This window comes from Diceros bicornis, chromosome X, assembly GCF_020826845.1.
Source record: "Diceros bicornis minor isolate mBicDic1 chromosome X, mDicBic1.mat.cur, whole genome shotgun sequence".
Classification (NCBI taxonomy): domain Eukaryota; kingdom Metazoa; phylum Chordata; class Mammalia; order Perissodactyla; family Rhinocerotidae; genus Diceros; species Diceros bicornis.
The window spans coordinates 134165949-134188358 of NC_080781.1; the positions used below are offsets into that span (position 1 = coordinate 134165949).

The following is a 22410-nucleotide window of genomic DNA, read 5'->3' on the forward strand; positions in this document are numbered from 1 at the left end:
AGGGAGCCCTGGCCAAGTGTTGGGGAGGGGAGAGGTGTGGGTTCCCAGCTTCTCTTTTCTAAAAATAAAGAAACCTATGGTTTGAGTTCCCAGAAAAGGCTCCCATCTGCTGCCAGGCACATTATTTCATGGGGCCAGGCCTTGGATGGGTTGAGAAACCATGATCCTATCTCCACTCCCACCCCTAAAGATGGGAAGGTGGGCCGGTGGCTGAGCTCTCTGATTTGCTCAAGGACCAGGCCTTGGTTAGTCCTAGCTGGGCTCCCTCCAAGACTAGGTGGGTCAGAAGGGCCCCTGGGAGACTGCGCCTCCCAGAAGAGGGTGGTCCCTAGCAGGCTGATTGGCCTAGTCTAGGTTGGTCGCCCCCTCCCTTTCTGCTTTTGTCTCTTCTAGCTACTCCTGCTGGTTGGTTAGTCCTGCTCAGGTGGGCCCAAACAAAGAGTCCTGTTTTCTTGCCCCTGGGTAAAGTTGTCCCCAGAGTAGGGCTGTGCAGGAGCACAGTGGCAGTGCTTCTCAGGTTCACCAATCTCTGTCACCCAAAGCACCATCATGTGAGTGGGTGGCCGCATCTTCCACTCTGCGTGGGAGAGAGTCTCCTCTTGAGCTCTGCTTGTCCCCAAATCTCATCCTTCTCCAGATCACAAAAAATGGTCTCCAGTTTCCATTTCTCCCCCATAGAAACTCTTCCCGTTGCCCAGGATGAGCTCACTTTGGGAACACCTGTATTTGCCCTTTTCAAATCACCTTCCCCAGATGCTCGGATTCAGCCTCCCTTGAGGCTGCCTCTAAAGCCCTATTTCCTTTCTTCAATAGAGTGGTTTGGCTTCTTCTCTCCCAGATTTCTGGCCTCCCACTTCCAAATTGGATCTCCTTTGGTACTTCCCCTTTTGATTACTTGACTTGGGTGGCCAGCATCTATTCTGTTCTGTTGAGACAGCATTTCACTGACCCACTCCCATGAGCCAGCCTTGCTCTCCTTGCCCCAAGCTCATGCCCACTCCCCAGCGGTGTGTCCCTCCCCTGCCATTACCTGGATGGTAGGTCCATTGAAGAATTTTGTTTGCTCTTGGCTTAGACGCTTTTCAAAGGGCCTACTTCACATAGACTCACTCCCAATGAATATTCCTGCTCATTTAGCTAGACATGTGCAAAAGAAGTCAACATGAAGAAACTCCTCAATGTGTATTTGAAAATAGATGAGAGTCTGGGTGTAGAATGGGACAAAACCCAAATGAAAGTCATCCTCAACAAAGATGAGAGGATACCACAGTGATTTTGGTGATATGTGTTCTCTAGCCTTTCTGGACAACTTTGTTCTTAATATTCACTCCACACAAGGGGATAGACTGGTATTGTGGGAAGGCCTCACCTGCAAGGATCGTAGTTCCTTGTCCCGGCTCTACCACTAAGTAGGGTCATATGCCCCATATGCCAATCCTTTGTTTCTAAAAGGAGAGTGTCAAGAGCGTGTGAAAGAGAATCTCCCAAGATGCCTTTCATTCTAGGGACTGTAACCCTTGAGGGAGCGTGTAGGTCTAGATTTGGGCTTGGTCTGTGGTCTTTGTGCTTCTAAACAGGTTTCCAAAGCGTTCATTCGAGATGTCAGTTTATCCTGTAGGGACATCCCATCAGAGTCTAAGAATTTAAAATGGAGGCCGCTGGTGGCTTCTCAGAAGAGGGCTCCTAGAGTCTCTGGATGAACAGCCAGCTTTCTTCAGTTGCACACCAAAGTGTTTTTGCTTCAGTGAGCTCTTTAAAGTCTGAAAACGAAATTTCCCTGTGGCATGTGCTAGCTCATGAACTCTGCCGATGACTTATACAAAGGGATTGGGCCATTGGTGCTAGAGGAGAAAATGACGCAGGAAACCACAGCCTGGCATTCTGCAGAGAGCAGGTATTTCCTTGATGTGCTTTAGGCACTCTTACCTCCTGAGTCTTCTGTAGGACCATTAGCTCGTGTCCTTTGTTTCAGGAGTCACCGAATTTCCACTGGGGTTAAGAATCTAGGACACGAGGCTCATCTTGTCCTCTGAAAATGAAACGTTCACAGTGATGACTTCAGTCTAGTTGATGAAAGGCATTATGGAAATGGCCTCCCTCGACGAAGCCTTCTCAGTCTCAATATTTGAACCCGGGCCCCTGTGGCCACCAGTCCAACAGTCTTTATTAGGTAGCTACCACGCTCAAGCCTCTTGGAGAGAAATGATTGGTTGGCTCTTCAGTGCTCCAGAGGCCTCAGAGATGACTCATACGTGTTGCCACCTTATGGACCAAATCCCCAGAGTCAGGTGACTTGAGAAGAGCACAGTTGATTGGGCTCTGAGGACAGCCACCTAGGAGGGAAAGTGATTTCAGTCTGGACTGGCTGCGGCTTCTGCACAGCCTGCAGCCATGGAGAAAGTGCATAGTTCTGAGCTATGGGGCCCAGGGCCTGGGGCAGCCAAGGGGCAAGCCTGGTTGTGTGGCCTTTTGTGCCTCCCCCACCTTCTTGCCCCACTTCGCGCCCAGGGTCACATGGGAGCTGCCTCTTTACTGGTCTCCCTCCCCCCCTGGGCACCAGCTGTGCCCCAGCAGTTGGTTTACATCGCACCTGAGGGGTCTGTCTCAGCCATGGCTCAGACACAGCGCTCGTGACATCCGAAGCCTGCCTTTTCCAGCCCCCCAGCCACTGTGCTCCTCTTACCCACTCAGCCATCTGCCAGCCCAGAGGCCTTCCAGCTGCTTTCACTCACCATCTGCTGGGCTCCAGCCCCACTGGGCCCCTGGCGCTATTCTCTGACACGGTGGGAACTCCAGTCAGGAATGGTGCTTGTGCTGCCCCCTCGTATGGCAATGCCCTTCCCTGTCCAGAGGCCACTCATCCTGTCGGGGTCCCGCTCCAAGGCTGCCTCTTCAGTAATTCCTTCCTCCCATCCCAGGTCCCCCTCACAGCTCCTTCTCCGGGGCTCCCACAGCCCAGCAGCCACATCCAGTGCCAGTTGGGTTGCTCCTGCCCCCTGTGAGGTTGGATGGGTCTGTCTCTCTCTCCAGACTAGGAAGGAGGACCTTGAGGATGGCAGGAGACCATGATGTGAACCCAGTCCCCAGTATACATGTTGGAATGAAGGAAGTTCTGTGTCACCAGGACCTGGGTGGGGTTTAGTGTCCTTGAAAGCAGCTCTGCCTTGTAACAGCGACCATAGGAGCAGATGTGGAGGGCTCCTGCATCACTGGCTGTGGGAGTGCTCTGAGGGTCTGTGCCATTTGCTCTTCAGCACAGTCCCTGGGCAGGTTCCAGGAAAGACCCAAGCCTGGGCCATAGCAGGTGGAGTCACGGGCCCAGTTTCCACCCTGAGGAAGAAATAGAGCCAGGATGGGGCCCACAGCCTCACCCCCAGACGGGGGCCTTCTGTGTGCCGTGAAGCCACCTGCACACTGCAGGGTAAGCAGCAAAGGAGAGTCTTTCTTGTCTGGTGGTGTCTCATTTTGTAGTTGTCCAAGGCTAAGGGCATGCTGGTAAACATGTCCTAAGAGGCTAAAAATGGCACGGGGGCCATTGGGTGAAATGTGCCTTTGTAAAGGAGCCACGTGCAAGCTTTGTTAGCAGCCTGCTTCCTCCCCTTGCCTTAGACAGGGAGGCCTGGATTCTAGGAATTTCCACTAGCCTTATTCTCCTTTAGGGACATTATCCCGGTAGGAATTGTGGCGTTCAAGTCAGTCTCAATCAATCTCTCTGGTGTAAACTCTTTGAGGATTGGAAACAGAACAAGCCTCCTGATGATTTTTGCCTATTGGCGACCCTGGAAAAAGGAAGACCACTTGGGAAAGAGAGGCAGTCTCCAGATGGAGATAGACTTGTAGAGATTTAAAAAGCAGTGTTCAGGTTGTGTTATACTGACGAGCCAAAGAGGGGTGACCTGTGTGTATGGGCCCCTAGGTGGTATATTTCTTCACAGCAGTCTGAGTTCTGTTGTTTTAAAAACCTGCCAGCACCCAACTCAAATTTTCACATATCCAATTGTTTCGCACAGTGCTCATACTAGCAGATTTTTGGCCTTTTAGAAACTGCCTGCTTCGTGTACCCCACCAAACCTCAACCCACATCTGTTAAGAATAGATAAGATAGAGCCTTGTGGCCCTATGACCCCAGGCCACTTCCCCGAACTGCTGAGCAACATCCCTTAGACACATGGGCCCCCTCTCTGATGCCTCTCTCCCAGCAGCTCCCCTGCCTTCCTCCCACAGTCCAACTAACAAAAGACCACAGACTGGGTCGCTTATAGACGACAGAAATTTGATTCTAATCATTCCGGAGACTGGAAGATCAAGGCGCCAGCATGGTGGGCTGAGGGCCCTCCTCCGGGTTCCTAGCCGCCACCTTCTCACTGTGTCCTCACACTGTGGAAGGTGCTGGGAATCTCTCTGGGGCCTCTTTTTGAAGGTGATTCGCATCCATGGGAGCTCCACCTTCCTGACTTAAGCAACTCTCAAAGGCCCCACCTTGCAATGCACTCGTATTTGGAGATTAGGGTTTCAACATATGCATTTGGGGGGACACATTAGTTCGACCATAGTGTTCCCCTTCTGAGAGTACCCTCCTGACCCATAAACCCCCGGACAATCACCTGCTGTGAGGGAGTCCCCTCTAATGCAATCCTGTTGAGACACCACCCAGTAAAGCTTGTGGTGGGTTGCTGCCTCCCCTGGTCATCTCTTCTTCCTGGATCAGCCCCCAATCCCTCGAACCCCCTACAGTTGGCTAATGAGCTCTTGTGAAATCACGTCTGACCCTTAGAGGCTGATGATTATGCGACCTGAGGTGCATGTTTTTCAGGGGTCGATTGGGAGGGACTCTAAGGCTGACAATGCAAAAAGGGCTTAGGAAAGCGTTCCTTGTCATTCAGACTTGGACCGCTGCCGTCTGTCCTTGCACCGTCTCGGCTTTCCTGCTGCTGCAGAAAAGCCACTGACTTTTTGTGGACCCCAGACTCACAAATCCTAATGGACTGGCTTTAACTCTAAGCTAAAACCTGAAACTGTCCACGATGGTCTGATTCAGGCTCAGCGCGAGCTGTGCTGAATGGAGAGCAGGCCAAGCTCAATGAACAGGTCTCGGACTCTGGGACTGTTGCAGATTTGGGGCACCCCTCTGTGGGGTCCGAATCTGTCATAGCATCTTGGGTGCTGTCCTGCACCATCTGGGTCTTTTGCAGATGCCCGCGATGAAGGGCTTGATATGGGATGGGGCCAAGTGAGATGGAGATGCCCATGGGCACTGCTTTTCTGGGGCAGATGGTTGCACTCCTGACTTGGCATTCCTGTGATAGTTGTACATCCGGGGAGGGCCCATTACAGGGACTGGGAGCCCTCCACGTACTTCAGACAGATCCCACTGAGACTCCCTCTCGGGACGTTCCTCTGCCATTGACTAGCCGGGTTAGTCGCAGTTTGCAACAAGGAGCGATTACCTGACTGTTTCCCTCACCTTTCTCCTGGCGCAGGCACCAGGCGGTGTGAGGGTTAACGGAGCTGTCCCCAGAAAGGCATTGCTCTCTTCTCCACCCCTCACTGCAGAAGCGATCAGGATGAAAAGATTTATGTAAATCCATTTTGAAAATTGTTGAAAACCAGGATTTCATCCTGACCACTTCCCGAACATGACGTGTCTTTCTGGCTCACTTGTATGCCAGTGTTTCTCTGTGAAAATGCTTTTGTCCCTCTTGCATACAACCCTTCCAGAGCAGAAAGGGGAGGTGTGGTGCACGGGGAGGGCTTTTTGATCTCGGTTTTCCAGAAGTGCTCCTGGAAGCTTTGCCCTCCTCCTGAAGGAGAACGCACCATGCTGCCTTTGTAAGCTGCCTCAAGTGATGGACTCCAAACTGACTGCTGAGCCTGGGAGCACACCTGACAGCACTGACTATGACACAGCCGGGGGTGGGCCCAGCTCTGGCACTTTTCACACAGAATGCCTGCACCACTCATCGTTGACACTGGTCACAGGCAGCTAAAATTGTTCGGGACAGATCACCTTGACTACACTCACTGGCCCCACAAGGGGCCCCCTTGTGGTCCTCTTGCTAGGAGATGGGCCTTCAGTCTCCTGACACAACTGTGCACTTCCCTCGAATGGGTCTGACTCGCTGGCCAAGTGGCAGGAGCATAGGGCGAGAGTGTGGAAATTAATAAAAGAAACCTTAACTAAATTGGATTGGAGTTGGAAAGGCCTGCAGAGGGAGCTATCACACCCTATCATACATCCTCAATTACACGAAACAGGAAGTGGACGCTGGCACCTTGGACAGGAAGTAAAACTACTTTACTAGTGAAGGAAGATTTCTCTCCCCACCCAGCAACAACCCAGCCAATGAGAAATGCCATGCTCAGCCAATGAGAAGCTCTTGCCGCCCGGAATTGTTACTTTCCCCCAAAGGACTTTCACTTAGAACAGCCCCTCCCTACTCCCCCTTTTCCTCTACAAAAGCAGCTCCCCTCCTTTCCTTTCCGGATTTGCCTATGGTTTGCCATAGCATGCACATCCCACATTACAATTCTTTTGTCTATTCCTGAATAAACTCATTTTGAGATAAAATAACAGGCATTTGGCTTTTTAAGTTGACAAGAGAAATAACAGAAGGGATTCCTCTCACACTTTTGATTTTCTGCAGTTTGAATATGATATGTCTGGATGTACATTTTTTTGGTTATTTATCCTTCTTGGTGTTCAATGACCTTCCTGAATCTCTGGTTTCAAGTCTATCATTACTTTTGGGAAATCCTCAGCCATTAATACTTCCAATATTTCTTCTGTTTCTTTCTCTCTTTCTTCCCCTTCTGGTATTCCACTAATGAATATCTTTCACCTTTGCACTTGTCCCACATTTCTTTGGTATTTTCTTCCATCTTATTCATTCTTTGTTCTGTTTACATTTCAGTTTTGGACATTGCTGTCGACATTTCTTCAAGCTGGCTCATTCCGTCCTGAGCTGGGTCCAGTCTATTGATGAGCCCATCTAAGGCAGTCTTCCTTTCTGTTACAGTGTCCTTTTTTAATAAAATATATATATATATATTTTTTGTGGTAAAATACACATAACATAAAATTTACCATCCTATTTTTAAATGTATAGTTCAGTGGTATTAAGTACATTCTTATGGTTGCACAACCATCACCATCATCCATCTCCAGAATTCTTTTCATCTTGCAGTACTGAAACTCTATACCCATTAAACAATAACTCCTCATTCCGCCTTTTCCCTAACCCCTGGCACCTATCACCCTACTTTCTGTCTCTATGAATTTGACTATTCTAAGTACCTCACATAAGTGGAGTCACACAGCATTTGTGTTTTTGTGTCTGGATTATTTTACTTAGCATAATGTCCTCAAGGCTCATATTTGTTGTAATATGTTGACCTAAAACAAATAAACAGCCAGTTATTTTTATTTATTTATTTATTTTTTTTTTGTGAGGAGATCAGCCCTGAGCTAACATCCGCCAATCCTCCTCTTTTTTTGCTGAGGAAGACAGCCCTGGGCTAACACCTGTGCCCATCTTCCTCCACTTTATATGGGACGCCGCCACAGCATGGCTTACCAAGCAGTGCGTCGGTGCGCGCCCGGGATCCGAACCAGCGAACCCCGGGCCGCCGCAGCAGAACGCGCGCACTTAACCGCTTGCGCCACCGGGCTGGCCCAACAGCCAGTTATTTTAACATGAAAATGGTTCATTCAGGAACAACAAAGAATTGCAGTGGGGGGGTGCGGCCCTGTGGCTTAGCGGCTAAGTGCGTGCGCTCCACTACGGGCAGCCTGCGTTCAGATCCGGGCGCGCACTGAAGCACCGCTTCTCTGGCCAAGCTGAGGCCGCGTCCCACATACAGCAACTATGAGGATGTGCAACTATGACATACAACTATCTACTGGGGCTTTGGGGAAAAAAAGGAGGAGGATTGGCAATACACGTTAGCTCAGAGCCAGTCTTCCTCAGCAAAAGAGGGGGGTTAGCGTGGATGTTAGCTCAGGGCTGATCTTCCTCACACAAACAAAAAAATAGAATTGCAATGGGGGACACGTGGTCTGTGGCAAACCAGAGGTGTCTCCAGAGAAACAAAGGAGAAAAACATTCTTTTATGAACCTTGGAGGGGCTGTTATAAACAAATCGTCCACTGGAGGAACCTGGAACTTCAAAGTATGGTGAGTTTTCATTGGATGAGTTATGGACAACTCTCGTTGGCTGAACTGTTGCTCGGCAAGCAGGAATTACTTCCTTCCTTCTGCTGCATCTTCCTGTGGGAGATGCAAGGTATTTCTCTTCCTGTTGGGGTCTGTAGTGTGCATTGAGAGGCTCCTGCATGAGAATTCTCTCTTCTGGCCTCCTGACTTCATTTAAAATGAGTTTTCTGTGTCTTAATGTTCACCAGCATATGTCAGAATTTCCTTCCTTTTTAAGGCTGAATAATATTCCAGTGTATGTTTATACCACATTTTCCTTATCCATTCACCTGTTGATAGATGCTTGCTTTGCTCTCACTCTTCTTGTGTTCTGAGACTCAATTTCAACGTTGGAGGTGGGCGGTTCCCACACATACAACAAGCAATTCTCTGACACCCTATTGGTGTTCAAGAATTCCGGTTGGTTCTGACACTATCTACCTGTAGACAGCATCAGATTCCACAGGTAAGGGCTCAGTCCTACAAGACTTCCCCAGCCCCTGGTTCAGATGCCAATCACAAGCCCAGGTTCTTACCCATGCCTCTCAGTGACCAGCTACAGATTGGAGGTTCCAACGACCCCCTACAACTCAAGGTGCCAATTGCAAATGCAGGTTATTACCTGTACTTCTGACCCGCTGACTAGAAATCCGAGGTTCCAATGACCCCCTCCTCAGGTTCAATTAATTTGCCAGAGTGGCTCACAGAACTCAGAGAAACAGTTACTTACCAGATCACTGGTTTATTGTAAAAGGATGTAGCTCAGGAACTGCCAGATGTAGAGCTGCATAGGGCAAGGTACATAAGAAGGGGCACAGAACTTCCGTACCCTCTCCAGGCACACCACTGTCCCCGAGTCTCCACATGTTCACCAACCCAGAAGCTCTCCAAACCCTGTCCTCTTGGGTTTTTATGGAGACTTTATTACGTTGTCATGAGTGATTAAATCATTGGCCGTTGGTCACTGATTCAATCTCTAGGCCCTCTCCCCTTCACAAGGGTCAAGACAGTGGGACTAGAAGTTCCAACCCTCTAATCGCATGCTTGGTTCTCTTGGCATAGCCCCCATCCTTGGGTGGGGTCCAAAAGTCAGCTCATTAATAGCAAGAGACACCTCGGTCACTCTCGACAGTTAGAACATTCCAAGGGATTTGGGAGCTGTGAGTCAGGAACCCTGGACAAAGACCAATTTATATGAGAAATACATGTTGGTCATCTGAATGACCAAATATAAATTTTTCTCAAAGTCACAATGTCACACCCACATTTTAGCTATTATGAATAATGCTGCTATGAACATGGGTGTACAGATACCTTTTTGAGACTCAGCTTTCAATTCGTTTGTGTACATATTCAGAAGAAGGATTGCTGGATCTTACGGTAAATCTATTTTTAATTTTTTGAGGAAATGTCATACTGTCTTCCAAAGCGGCTGTATCATCATACATTCCCACCAACCGTGCACAATGGTTCCAATTTCTCAACATCCTCACTAAGACATGTTATTTTCTGGGATTTTTTTTCTTTTTTTCGATAGTAGCCATCCGGATGGGTGTGAGGTCATATCTCCTTGTGGTTTTGATTTGCATTTCCCTAATGATTGGTCATGTTGACCACCTTTTCATTTGCTTATTGGCCACATGTATATCTTCTTTGGAGAAATGTCTATTCAATTCCTTTGCACATTTTTGAATAGGGTTATTTGGTGTTTTTTTGCAAAAGTGAGGTAGATCTATATGTTTTGTCATGGGAATACCCTGCATCCATCTTATTAAGTGACAAAGTCGTGTGACAGATCGGTATGTACTTCATTACCTAGGTACGTTAAAAATGCCACATATTTCATAATGTCTTTATGTATGAAAAAGCCCAGAATAAGCTCTGAAATAGCATACAGCAATATGTTATTTGTGGTGACCTCAGATGAGGGGGCTGAATTTGGGAAGAATTTGGTAAAGGGGGAAATTGTGATTTAGCTCTATTTTAGAATTTTTTGCAACAAGAATATATGTAATATATAATATATGCAATATATTGTAATATTTATATTATAAAGTATTTTATTATATAAACCTAACAACATAAATAGTCACTGTGTCAATTAAAGTTCCTGCTAGCTGGGGCAAAAGACCAACCCTGACATTTGAAAGGCTATCACAACAAAAGCGTATTTTTGGTGCACATAAATGCTGATGCGGTTTGCCAGGGTCTCTCCACTCTAGGTGACTCAGGGGTCCAGACTGCTTCCATCTTGTGGTTCCACCATCTCAGCACGGGGTTACCATGTTTGCTGGTGAACTGAGAGAGAGAGCATGGACCTGGCATACTGGATCTCAAATGCCTGGATGTGACAAACAATGTTTCTGCTCAAGTCTCCCTTGCAAAGGGTCATCACATGACCCTCCATAACTACAAGTGGACTAGCAATGTAGTGTCTCCTGTATCCAGGGAAGACAGCTAGACAAGATATGGACGAGCACTGGTCTCTCCCATGCACCGTTACATACTAGGTGCTCAACACAAAGCAACTATTATAACTTGTTATAACCACAACCGTGTCCATTGCTTGGAAGAGTTTCTGAGGTCACATTTGCCTTGAAATTCTCTGCAGTTTTAAGTGCCTAGTATGCGACAGATGCTTTGAAATACAGACCCGCATCTGACTTTAGGAGGATACTGTCAATCTCAGCAGGGAGGGTTCGCCTTCTTCACTCAACAGCACTTTTCTGCCCTCACTTTGCAATACCATCTATAATCTCAGTAGGCTGAGAATTTACTCCTTCCTTTTGATGCATGGGTAAAATCCTAACCTGTGAGTCTCCGCTACCCTCCACATGACTGAACTTCTCTGAACACCTGCACAGGTGCCCTTAGGCTCACTGAAAGCCAGGACCTTCCTGTGGGGCAGGTACTAGAGAAGGAAAGTGGGAGAATGGTTATTTTTTCTTTTTAAATTTGACCTAACATGTCCACCAGGGAACCATTTCTCACCTCCTAGGAGGATCCCAGGGTTTGTAGATATTTGGCTTCAGTGGATACTTGCTCCTCCGCTACTGTTTGTGACGAGGTGTTAATTTCTGACCACCTAAATAAGCTCTTTCATCTGTGTATGTGTTCAGTTCCCAGCATCAAATAAGGAGCCCATTAAAGGCCTACTGAGAACCCGAGGGTGGCTTCACAAATCCTCTATGTAGCTTCAAGGTTGTATCCCAGGTCCCAGTATATTATAGATGCAATCAGACTCGACTCACAGCCCATTTGGAAAACAGCGAATGTGTTGAAGACTCCCAGGGAGGGATGACCAGGTGTCTAAACGTCACAGTCCCAAGTAACCTTTTCCATGAAAACGCCTGTGGCTCTCTGATGGGATCAGGGGGACCTCTGCAGGGAGTAGGAATGCCCTGTGTCAGTGGAGAGGACAGGAGGTTCTGTGCAGCCTTCAGAGGAGGCAGAAGGGACGACCCTGTCAGCTGACAAGGTTCCAGAGTTGGGCAGGAGGGCACATGGGGGAAGACCAGGGGAAGTGTGCTATCATGTAGGAAAGAGCTGGGACTGGACAGAAATGGTGACACCTGGAGGAGTCAGCTCTCAACAAGCCTCGGACCATCCCCAAATTGTGTTTGATTCTCATTGTTGCCTTCCTTCCTTGGGCTGGCTTTCACTACCTGGGCCTCAAGGTCCTAATTTTGTCACCTGAGAGACATCATGGAGTACTGAGAAGAGAAATGAACGACGAGTCAGAAGGTTGGCCGTGGCTGGGATGGGTGGGAGCAGCGTTGGCTCTAGATGTATCCAGATCAGTTTCTGGTCTCCGCCCCGTCACTCTGTCACTTACTAGCCATGTGATCCTGGGAAAATTAGCAAGCCCTCTGAGCCTCTGACTCTCCCTCTGTGAAGGAAGTGGGTTGGTGAGCCCTGTCTTGTAGAACTGCAGGTGTGTATGTGATGTACGGAAAGGAACTGGCACAGTGCCTGGTGTGTATGGGAACTTTGAGGACTGGCGGTTATTTCTAAGAACCCAAGCTGTTCACACTTTCCTCTGGAATTTTGCTTGATTTTTATTCAGGTCATAAGCGAACATGCAGCTCAATAGTACACGGAATAGCTAATCAGCCAAAAAGGATGTTTCATAATTAAAACACAGTAAATCTTCCCAATTAGAGGATACATGTGAGTATTCGGGTCTGGGGGAGTCTTCCCAGCTGGATGGAACACAAACCTAGAAATAGAATCAAGGACCAACTCCTTCCCTCACTCCAAGCTGCTCTTCATCCAGACTGTGGTCATCCAGACCATCCATTAATTTCATCTCCACCAAAAATCTAGCCCTTGAATACAATTGGCCAAATTAACCTCAAATCAGATTAAAACCTAATTTATGCTGTGGGCTCTGGCTCTCCCAGTTTTGGGAAACGAGTGCCAGGCCACTGACTTCAGGGCATCACTTCAAAGGAATGCGACTGTATTTCTCAGGTAATCCTTGCAAATGATGGGAATTAAACACCTCAGTTTTCACTATTGTTCTGCAATGCGACCAGAGCCCAGGAGAGCTTTCCTGCCCCAGGTCAGCATTTCTCTCTGGTTTACCCATGATCCAAAAGAAACTTCTCAGAGCAATTTCCTGCTCTGTCTTCAAACATTCTTCTCAGCCCTAAGACACACCGTCTGCGAGTCTGGCTGCTGCCACTACCCAGCATCATTACAATCAACTCCCACGGAAGGAATCACAGTTTCCCAAAGCCCCACACTGCCCTGGCTCGGGGTATTTACACTGAGTGCTCTCCCCTGGGGCTTCACCACCGCTCATCTTCTTTGACTTGTTCTGGGGGGGACACTTCACCACCTTCCTTCTAGGACTGAGGCTCCTAGACTCTCAGTCTGTGGGTGGGGGGCGTCCTCCTTACCCTCCTTTCCCCACTATTAACACAGGGCCTTCCAGAGAGCAGAGGCTCAGCAAAAGTCTGCGGAAGAAATGAGCCAGTGAGCAGGGGTCTTATTTATTCAGATGAAATTTCTCTGTATTTCTTGAATAATCCAAGCAAATCCGGGTATATACATAACTTTTACTTTAATAGAATGACAGAAGAGAAGGGATAAGAAGCCAAGAATTAAGTACCTTCTACATTTATTTTTCAATTTCTTGACCCCATCAATTTGACTGCTAAGTTCTTTCACATTTCCAAGGATATTCCTGTTCCAGTGCCATGTCACCAGGTTCGGTTACAGACTACAATGGAAGGTGTCCCAATTATTTTACAAAATAGCAAAACTCTTCCTCTTGGACTGGATAAGTACAAATTCATATGTAATGAATGTCATTTGAAAACTTAGATGTGGAAGCTAATTAAACCTTCTATTATAGGGAAGCCATTTGAAAAATTGGTAAGGAAACCAAGATCCATCTCCCATATCTATCATAGAGAACAGAAACCCAAAGACGCTATGCACCGTGTCCCCCCACCTCGTCCTGGCCCTCCACTACTTAGGATGCTGACTGCTCTCTCTTCAAACACACAGTGAAGAAGCAGCCTCACTTCATGCCCGGCAGGAGAAGCTGCTGGACGTGGGCCTGGACTGTGCCTGAGTGCATCTCTGGCTCAGGCCCCTTCTTCCTCATCCCTCACAGCCTCTTCAGACAGGTAGAGGATGGAACCGGGATCCCTGCTACGGACCCTGTGCAAATACTCCAGGACTTTCATCTTGCTGGTTTCAGCGTGGGCCCTGGGACCCCACAGGAACTTCTAGTGTCCAGGATCGCTGTGAGGCACCTGGCGGTACTGCACATACTGTTCCTGCACCCAAACTTCGGTGAGGAGCTCCCTGGGCTCCCCGTAGATGAAGTGCTCCATGCCGGCACACACCCCCATGACACTCAGCGTTTCCCAGACATCCTCCTCAGGGGCACAGTTGCCCTCCAGGAGGATCACGCCCAGGAGCAGCACCAGGAGGCCAATCTTGGGCATGCTCTGCTCACCACTCAGCATCCCATCATGGGTGAGGCCCAGGGTGGTGACCAGGACGTAGGAGTGGTCGCTGGGGTCCACTTCCTTCGCATCAATGCCAAAGACCAGCTGCATGCACTCAGAGGCTTGGCTGAAGATCACAGGGAAGTGGTCCTGGTAATCTCTGATGACCAGATTCAGCATTTCTGCCTTTGTGGTCGGCTCCTTTGTGCAATACTTGAGGAGCAGGAACCCCATCAGGTCAACTATCTTCAAATGTAGTGCATCTTGGAGTGAGGACTCAGCGTCTACCGGGTCCTCCGAGGCTCTTGGTCCCTCCTCATCTTGGCTGCTGAAGCCATGGCCTTGGGATTGGCTCCATGGAGCGGCTGCCATGGCAGTGGGGGAGGGCCAGGCACTCTGAGGGCTCTGGGGAGGACTTGGAGTCACAGCAGCAGCCACCTCCTCCCGGGTGCCCAAGAACAGGATAGAGAAGGAGGAGGAGAGGAAGGAGGAGTGGGATGTGGCCTCCTCCTCCTCAGCCCCAGACAGCTGCGCATCCACCAGGCCCTGGGCCTCTCTTGGGTCTTCATGGTCTTCCTCTCATTTGCAGAGCTCACTCATCCAAACTAGGGGCATGGTGACATGTGTCCAGCAGCCCGCAGGAGCGTAGGCAGGAGGTGACCGATGGAGTCCCACAGGCCTGAGGGAGACAGGGAGTGTGAGCGGCATCAGCTGAGGAACAAACCCTTGTTGTCTCTAACAAAGGCGACTTCCAGGTCTCCTGTTTAGGGATGCTCTCAGCTTTGCATGGCTCTGTCCTCCTGGGCGGACTGTGCCCTAAGAACCTGAAGGAGGAAGTGAGACGGCTCCTCCGGGTACACCCAGCACAGCCCGAGGTTCTGGTGACAACAGTGGGGTGGGGTGGGCTCAGGCACTGTGGGGTCTTCTCGGTTCTGGCATGGGGTGTCCCCTTGATACACGTTCAGAGTGTGTACCTCGCCTTGACTCCTGGCGCTGCCTGGGCCTCCTCTGCTCCGTGACCTGAGGACACGAGCCTCAGACCAAGGCTTTCACCTGGGGGTTCCTGGAGCCCCTGTAAGAGGAAACGAGGGGGCACGTCAGGGTGCAGACTAAAAGCAGAGCCCTGGGCCCCCAGTGCTGACAGGAGGGGCGGGCTGGACTCTGTAATGTCCCCACTCTTCTGGAGTGCGTGGTCCACTGCATGCTCACTCAGGGTCCTCACCTTTCCCCTGGCAGTCCCTGGGCCCCACCCCTCTGCTTCCCTGAGGCAAAACTCTCAGAACAACATCACACACCCCTGAGACTGAAAAGAAGGAAGTGAGGGGTCCCCACATCAGGCCACACCTGCCCAGGGGCTAATAGGAAGCACCAAGGGACAATAAGGGGTGGCCAAACTCTGTGGGTTCCATGTGTCCTGGGATGGGTGGTCCGCCCAGTCTTAACCTTGACACCCTGCATCGCCTGAGACTACTCCCTCTTTAGACCTGAGGCCACCCTCCTTAGCCAAAGCCCTCGTCTCCTGAAGACACGGGAAGAGGAAGTGAGGCGGAATCAATCCACACCCCGATTCTTGGTCTCCCCATGGCAGACAGAAGGTTAGGGCATGCCTGGGCTCCATGCGTCCTGATGAGTGTGTGGGCGGGTCCTCTCATCCTCACCATGACCCTTACTAAGGCCTGGAATCCTGCCTCAGCTGACGTGAAAACAGAGCCACAGACCAAGGCCATCGCCTTCCCGAGACCACTGGTCTGGAAGTGAGGAGGGGCTCAGCCAGACAGGCCCTGCCGGGGGGTTTCCAGGGCTGACAGTAGGGGCAGGCCAGATTTCTGAGGATTCCCCTCTTTGTCCTGGGGATTGGGGTAGACTCTCTCCTCCCTTGGGGTCCTCACCTTGACTCCTGGTGAGAACTGGGACTCTTCTCTCAGCTGACCAAATGTGCTTCTTCAGATGACCTGACGTCTTCCTCTCAGACCAAGGTCCTCACCTGCCTGATGGCTCTGAAAGAAATGAGAGGAGTCACCACATCCACTCCCACCCCCCACCCCCCACATCCCCCACCAGGATCACAAAAGGCTGGCAGGCAGAGGGGACCAGCCCTTCTGTCCTGGGTGGGGGTTCCCTCAGACATCCTGTTGGTTTTTCATCTTTTCTCCTTCCAGGGCCTGCTCTTCTTCCCGGTCCCCTACCTGGGATAGCTGACATCTCCCACTGACAGCAAGACCTCTTCTCCCTGAGGACTCCCAAACTTCCCGCCCATGGTAGAAGTGAGCATGCCATTGAGGACCACCACTGACTCTTCCTTCCAGTGCTGAGATCAGGGGACAGGAGGACTCTGTGTCAGCCTTTCTTTTCTGAGGTGAGGGTGGTACATTCAGGCCTCATGAAGGGTCCTCACCTTGACACCCGACAGATCCTGAGACTCCTCCCTCTGCTGACCTGATGTCCCCACTCAGACCAAGGCCTCACCTCCCTGAGATGCCCCATCCCCAACCACGTGGCAGAAGTCAGAGCAGGGTACATCCAGCCATCCTTGCCCAAGGCCTCCTGGTGCTCAGAATAGGGGAAGCTGGCCTCTGTAAGTTTCCTTCTCTATTGGGGTGGGGGGAATCTCCATGCCCTCTGTTCCTCCCAAAGGGTCTTGTTTTGCGTCCTGGAAGATCCTGGGACTCCTTCCTCTGCTGACCAGATGTGGCTGCCTCTGCTCACCTGACACCGCCCCTTAGAACAAGGCCTCACCTCTCAGAGAGCCCGAGGCAGAGGTGAGTGAGGATGCAACACCTGCGGCCACCCCTGCCTGGAGTCTCCTGGGGTGACGTGGGGGGGGCTAATTTCAGTGAGGTCCTCCTCTGGCTGGGGAGGGAGTCCCCTCAGTGTCCTCAAGGTATTCATATTTACTACTGGCCAGGCCTACAACCATCCCTTCTGCTAACCTGAGGATGCATCCTGCAGGCCAAGGCCACCATCCTGCTGAGACCCTGAGGAGGAAGTGGACAGGCCACTCTCCTGACATCCTGCCTGGTCTGCAGGGACTGACCATGGGGCAGATTTCTGTTGGGGTCACCTATGTCTGAGCTGCGGGTCTGCTCAGTCCTCCCTGGGGGTCTAGGGACTCCACCCTCTGCTGACCTGAATCCACATTCCTCACCTCCCGAAGACCCCCAAGGCAGAAGGCAGCAAATGCCTCCTCAGGTCATCCTACCCTGGGGCCTCCCAGACCAGCACAGGGCCACAGGATCCCTGTTTGTCCTGGGGTCCAGGGTCCCTCAGGCCTCCCTCAGCATCTCCCCCTGACTTCCAGCAGGCCCTGGGCCGTCCCCTCTGCCCCCCTCAGGCCCTGCTCCATTGACCAAGTCCCCGGTCTCTCTCAGTCCCGGATGCGGAAGTTGGAAACGTGGCCTGTGCTCATGGCGCCCTGGCGCCTCCCGGGGCTGCCTGCAGGGCCGTGTTTCTGTGGGGTCCCCTCTGTCTTCCCTCAGGGTCTTCCCCTTGAGCCTTGGCAGGTCCTGGGATCCTCCCTCTGTGGATCCGAGGCCTTCACTGGCCGGAGAGCCCTGGGGGAAGTCTGTGGAGGTCACCTCAGGCCACTAAGCACGGGGACGCCCAGGGCTGATGGCAGGGGCCGACAGGGATTGCCTGGGGCTCCTTGGCCCTCCCTCTGCTCCTCTCCGGAGCTCCCAGCAGGGCCTGGGCCCCTGCCCCCTGAGGCCGCTCCACGCAGACCCAGGACTCCCCAGCAGGCTCCTCTGAGGACGAGGTGGGGGCGGGGGGCTCCGCTTGACCACCTGCCCCCTCCCCGTCCCCCAGGGTCCCTCAGGGCAGATGGCAGGGGCAGACCTGGACGCCGTGGGGCCAGGAGTCCTCCCTCCCGAGGCTACCTGGACGCCTGACCGGGCCTGGGCTCCTTCCCTCTGCCGCCCAGGGTCCGGCCTCCCACCGTGAGGCCATCGGCTCCCTCAGACCTCGGAGGCGGACGCCAGAGAACGTCACATCCGGACGCCATGGCCCGGAGTCTCCCAGTGCTGACGGCAGGGGTGAGAGTGGTCTGGACGTTCCCTCGGCCCCGCCCTCCGCTCCTCACCCTACTCTGCCCGGCCTGGGCCTCTAGCCCTCTGCCCGCCTGAATCTGCGCCCCTCACCCTCAGCCCTGACTCCCCTGGTTGTCTGAGGAGGGGGACGTGGGAGAGCGCTCTGCTGACAGCCCTGCCGGGGGTCCCCCAGAACGCACAACAGGGGCGCAGGGGGGTTCTATGGGACCCTGTGTTCTGGGGCCGGGGGTGCCCTCCGGCCTCCCTCAGGAGGGTCCTCGTCCATCCTGGCCGAGAAGGGCTGCCGTCCCAGGGGAGGTGCTGGGTGGGGGCTGCGGTGCCCAGGGCTGTGGGGGAGGTCAGAGAAGAAGCCCCCTTCACGTGGGGTCTCTGCACCAGGCAGCGCAACACCGCGAACCGTTCCTTTTCTGGATTTCATTTGTCCTGAAGAGGCTGAGCAGCTGCAGGGCTTTCAGGATGGCCCTCTGGGTCTATGGTGACCTCGTGTTGCCTGGTTAAGTGCAGGGATTTTCACTTTTTAATATTCCTTTCTAGTAAGAAATACGTTGTACGTCTCTTCCCGCTGTGGGTGTCCTGTATCTGTAACACATATGTAGCTTCTATGTGCGTATAGACACGTATGTGTCCATACAACTTGAATATGCGGATAAACGTGTATACATTCATGTATGTTTCTATTAGTCTTTATAGATACATGTAGACTATATATATGTGTGTGTATACTTATTTTATGAAAGGATACCTTCTCTTTCTCTATATAATTTGCTGTGGTAACTCTCTATTATTCTGTTTCTAGTCTATTCTCTATATTCTATTAAAATGAGAATCTTTTAAAAGGCCAGTCCTCACCCACTAAGATGGTTTCAGGTGGTTATTGGCACAGACTGAGGAGTCAATGCCTCAATCGACCCGTCTTTCCTGCTGTCCTGGTTTTGCCCCAGGGCCACTGGCATCTGTGGTCTGAGGGCCTGCTTCAGATGTGTGCAGTGAAGGAGGAGCAGAAGTTTGAAATCTTTCCTCCTACCCATCCTGTCATCTGCATCTATGCAGCCTATAGACCCTCCCAACTTGGCTGCCACTGCCCATGCCCCCACCCCAAATACAAGTACTGGGCTCACCACAGTCTTCAGTATCCGGCAGGGCTTTCTCCTGTTTTGTTGTTTAGGTATTGTTGTTCATATTGTGTGTTGTTTTTGAAGCTTGTATTTTTTTAGAGCCTCTTATGTGCCCAGAAAAATAAGGAGAAAGGTACAGAGATTTTCCACTTACCCCCTGCCCCCACACATGCCTAGCCTTCCCCATTAACAACATCCCCCACCAGAGTGGGACATTTGTTATAGTTGATGATCCTACATTGACACCTCGTATCCCCCAATGTCCATTGTTTACATTAAGGTTCACACTTGGGGTTGTACATTCTATGGGTTTAGACAAATGTGTAATGACATGTATCTATCGTTCGAGCGCCATCTAGAGGAGTTTCATTGCCCTTAAAGTCCCCTGTGCGCTGCGGATGGCGCCCTCCCCTCCCAACCCCTGGTGGCCACTGCTCTTTTGACCGCCTCCATCATTTGCCTTTTCCAGAATGTTCATATATTTGGAATCATACAGTAGGGAGCCTTTTCAGATTGGCTTTGTTCCCTTGGCACTATGCCCTTAAGGTTCTTCGATGTCTTTTCATGGCTTGATAGTTCATTTCTTTTTTGCAGTGAATCGTATTCCATTATGTGGATGTACAACAGATTATTTACCCATTCCCCTACTGAAGGATATCTTGCTTGCTTCCAAGATTTGGCACTTCTTAGCAAAGCTGCCCTAAATATCTGTGTGTAGGTTTTTTTGTGGACATACCTTTTCACATCTTTTGGGTAAATACCCATATGATTGCTGGATCATGGAGAGAGAATGTGTATGTTTGGTTTTGTAAGTAACTGCCAAACTGTCTTCCAAAGCGGCTGTACCCTTTTGGTCTCCCATCAGCAATGAATGAGAATTCCTGCTGCTCCACATCCTCGACAGCATTTGGTGCTGTCAGTGTACCAGATTCTGGCCGCTCTAACAGATGTGTAGTTATTGCATGTCTGTGTGAGTGTGTGTGTGTGTGCGCGTGTGTGTATTTAATTTCATTCTCCATTCTATGGCTTTCCAGGGTTGATTTTGGGAGTAGAAGACAGAAGTCCAAGCTTGATTATCATCTTGGCTGCTACAGTCTTTTAAGCAGAATTGACATCTTCGCACTATTCTCCCTCAAGGAATAGAGCATACTGCTCCCTTTGGGGGGACTTCTACCTGAATCTATCGGTAATCTTGTATCGTTGCATTCCTAAAGATCTTGTGTATTTTCATTCAGCTTCTTCTTAGTTAAATTTTCATTTTTGTAGCTGTTTTGAATGGAGTGTTTTCTATTACTACACGTTCTAAATAGTCTTTGCTTTGGTGTGGCAAGGCTCTTGATATTGTGATAGTCGTGATCTGCCATCCACTCTTTTTCTGAAGTCTGTTTTTCATTTGAATATTCCATGTGCCCATTCCTCTCAATTTTCCAGGAAGTTGATGATCTTGTCCCAACAAATATTAACTCTTTCTTTTCAATACTCATTCCTGTCATGTATTGGGATATCCATAGCTCTGGATTTGTGTTCCAGTGCAGCTTCAAAAAGTAGAAGTGATTCCATATGTCTGTGACTTGTCTCTGACAAGAGTGCTTCTAGTAGTTCACACTTCAGCATGTTTGCTGTTGCTTTCAGGAGAGAGAAATTCCCTTCTAATCCTATTCTGCTAAAGTTTTTTTCCATGAACTTGCATTGAATTTCATTCAAAAGATTTTTCTTTACTCATTGATGGGACTGAGCAGCTGCAGGGGCTTCAGGATGGTCCTCTGGGTTTATGGTGACCTCATATTGTGGGATGGAGTGCAGGGATTTTCACTTTCTAATCCTCCTTCCTAGTAAGAAATACACTGTAAATCTCTGCCCACTGCATGTGTCTTGTATCTATATATATAACATTTATGTAGATTATATGTGTCTATACAGACGTGTGTGTACATACCATCTGAATATGCACCTAAGCACTTATATATGCATGCATGTTCCCAGCATATCTTTATAAATGCATGTAGACTATATATATATATATATATATCTATATATATATATCTACTTATTTTATGAAATTATACATTCTCTTTCTCCACGTGGTTCGCTCTGATAACTCGCTATTCTGTTTCTAGTCTATTCTTTAATTCTATTAAGATAAGAATCTTTTGAAAGGCTAGACCTCACCCACTAAGATGGTTTCAGGTGGTTATTATCACAGACTGTGGAGTCAAATGCCTCAATTGACCCATCTTTCCTGCTGTTTGGTTTTGCCCCAGGGCCACTGGCATGTGTGTCCTGAGGGCCTGCTTCAGATGTGTGCAGTTAAGGAGGAGCAGAAGTTTGAAATGTTTCCTCCTACCCACCCTGTCATCCACATCTGTGCAGCCTACAGACCCTCCCAACTTCCTACTGCTCCTCATGCCCCCATCCCAAACACAAGTAAAATCTCATCACAGTATTCAGTCTCCCCTAGGGCTTTCTCTTGTTTTGTTGTTTAGATGTTGTTGTTGATTTCTTTCTTAAATTTTCATTCTCCTGTCTATAGTTTTCCAGGGCTGATTTTGGGAAGAGAAGACAGAAGCCCAAGATTGACTGTCATTTTAGCAGCTAAACTTAAGGCAGTAAATCTGTAAATCTGTAAAAAAGGAGGATTGGCATTTTTACAATATTATGTTCCTCTCAATATATATGGTATATTGCTATATTTATTACTTGGGAACTCTTTAACCTGAATCTGTCAGTAAACTTGTATAATTGCCTCCATAAAGACCTTTTATATTTTTTTTATGTTTCTTCTTAGGTAACTTTAAATTTTTTTGCAATTGTGAATTGCACTACTGCTATTGTAGTGCAAAAACAGCCATCGATAACATGTAGATGAATAGGCATTGCTGTGTTTTAATAAAATTTTATTTACAAAAATAGGTGGCAGCCCAGGTTTGGACCAAGGGCCAAAGTTTGCCAATCCTTAGTGTCTAGCTGTTCAATCAATACAGCATGGTATTGGCAGAGGGACAGATACATAGACCAAATGAAAACAATAGAAAGTGCAGAATAGACCCAGACAAAGTTGCAAAGCAATCCAAATGGTGCTAGAATAATTGGA

General features: G+C 49.6%; 1 protein-coding gene across 1 annotated transcript; it reads right to left on the reverse strand.

The window, feature by feature from the left end:
* Positions 1–13406: 13406 nt before the first annotated feature.
* Positions 13407–14983, reverse strand: LOC131400627 (melanoma-associated antigen 11-like). Its single transcript, XM_058535328.1, is given in 1 exon segment — positions 13407–14983. A coding segment is annotated over 1 exon segment (741 nt). The 5' UTR covers positions 14531–14983; the 3' UTR covers positions 13407–13789.
* Positions 14984–22410: the final 7427 nt, after the last annotated feature.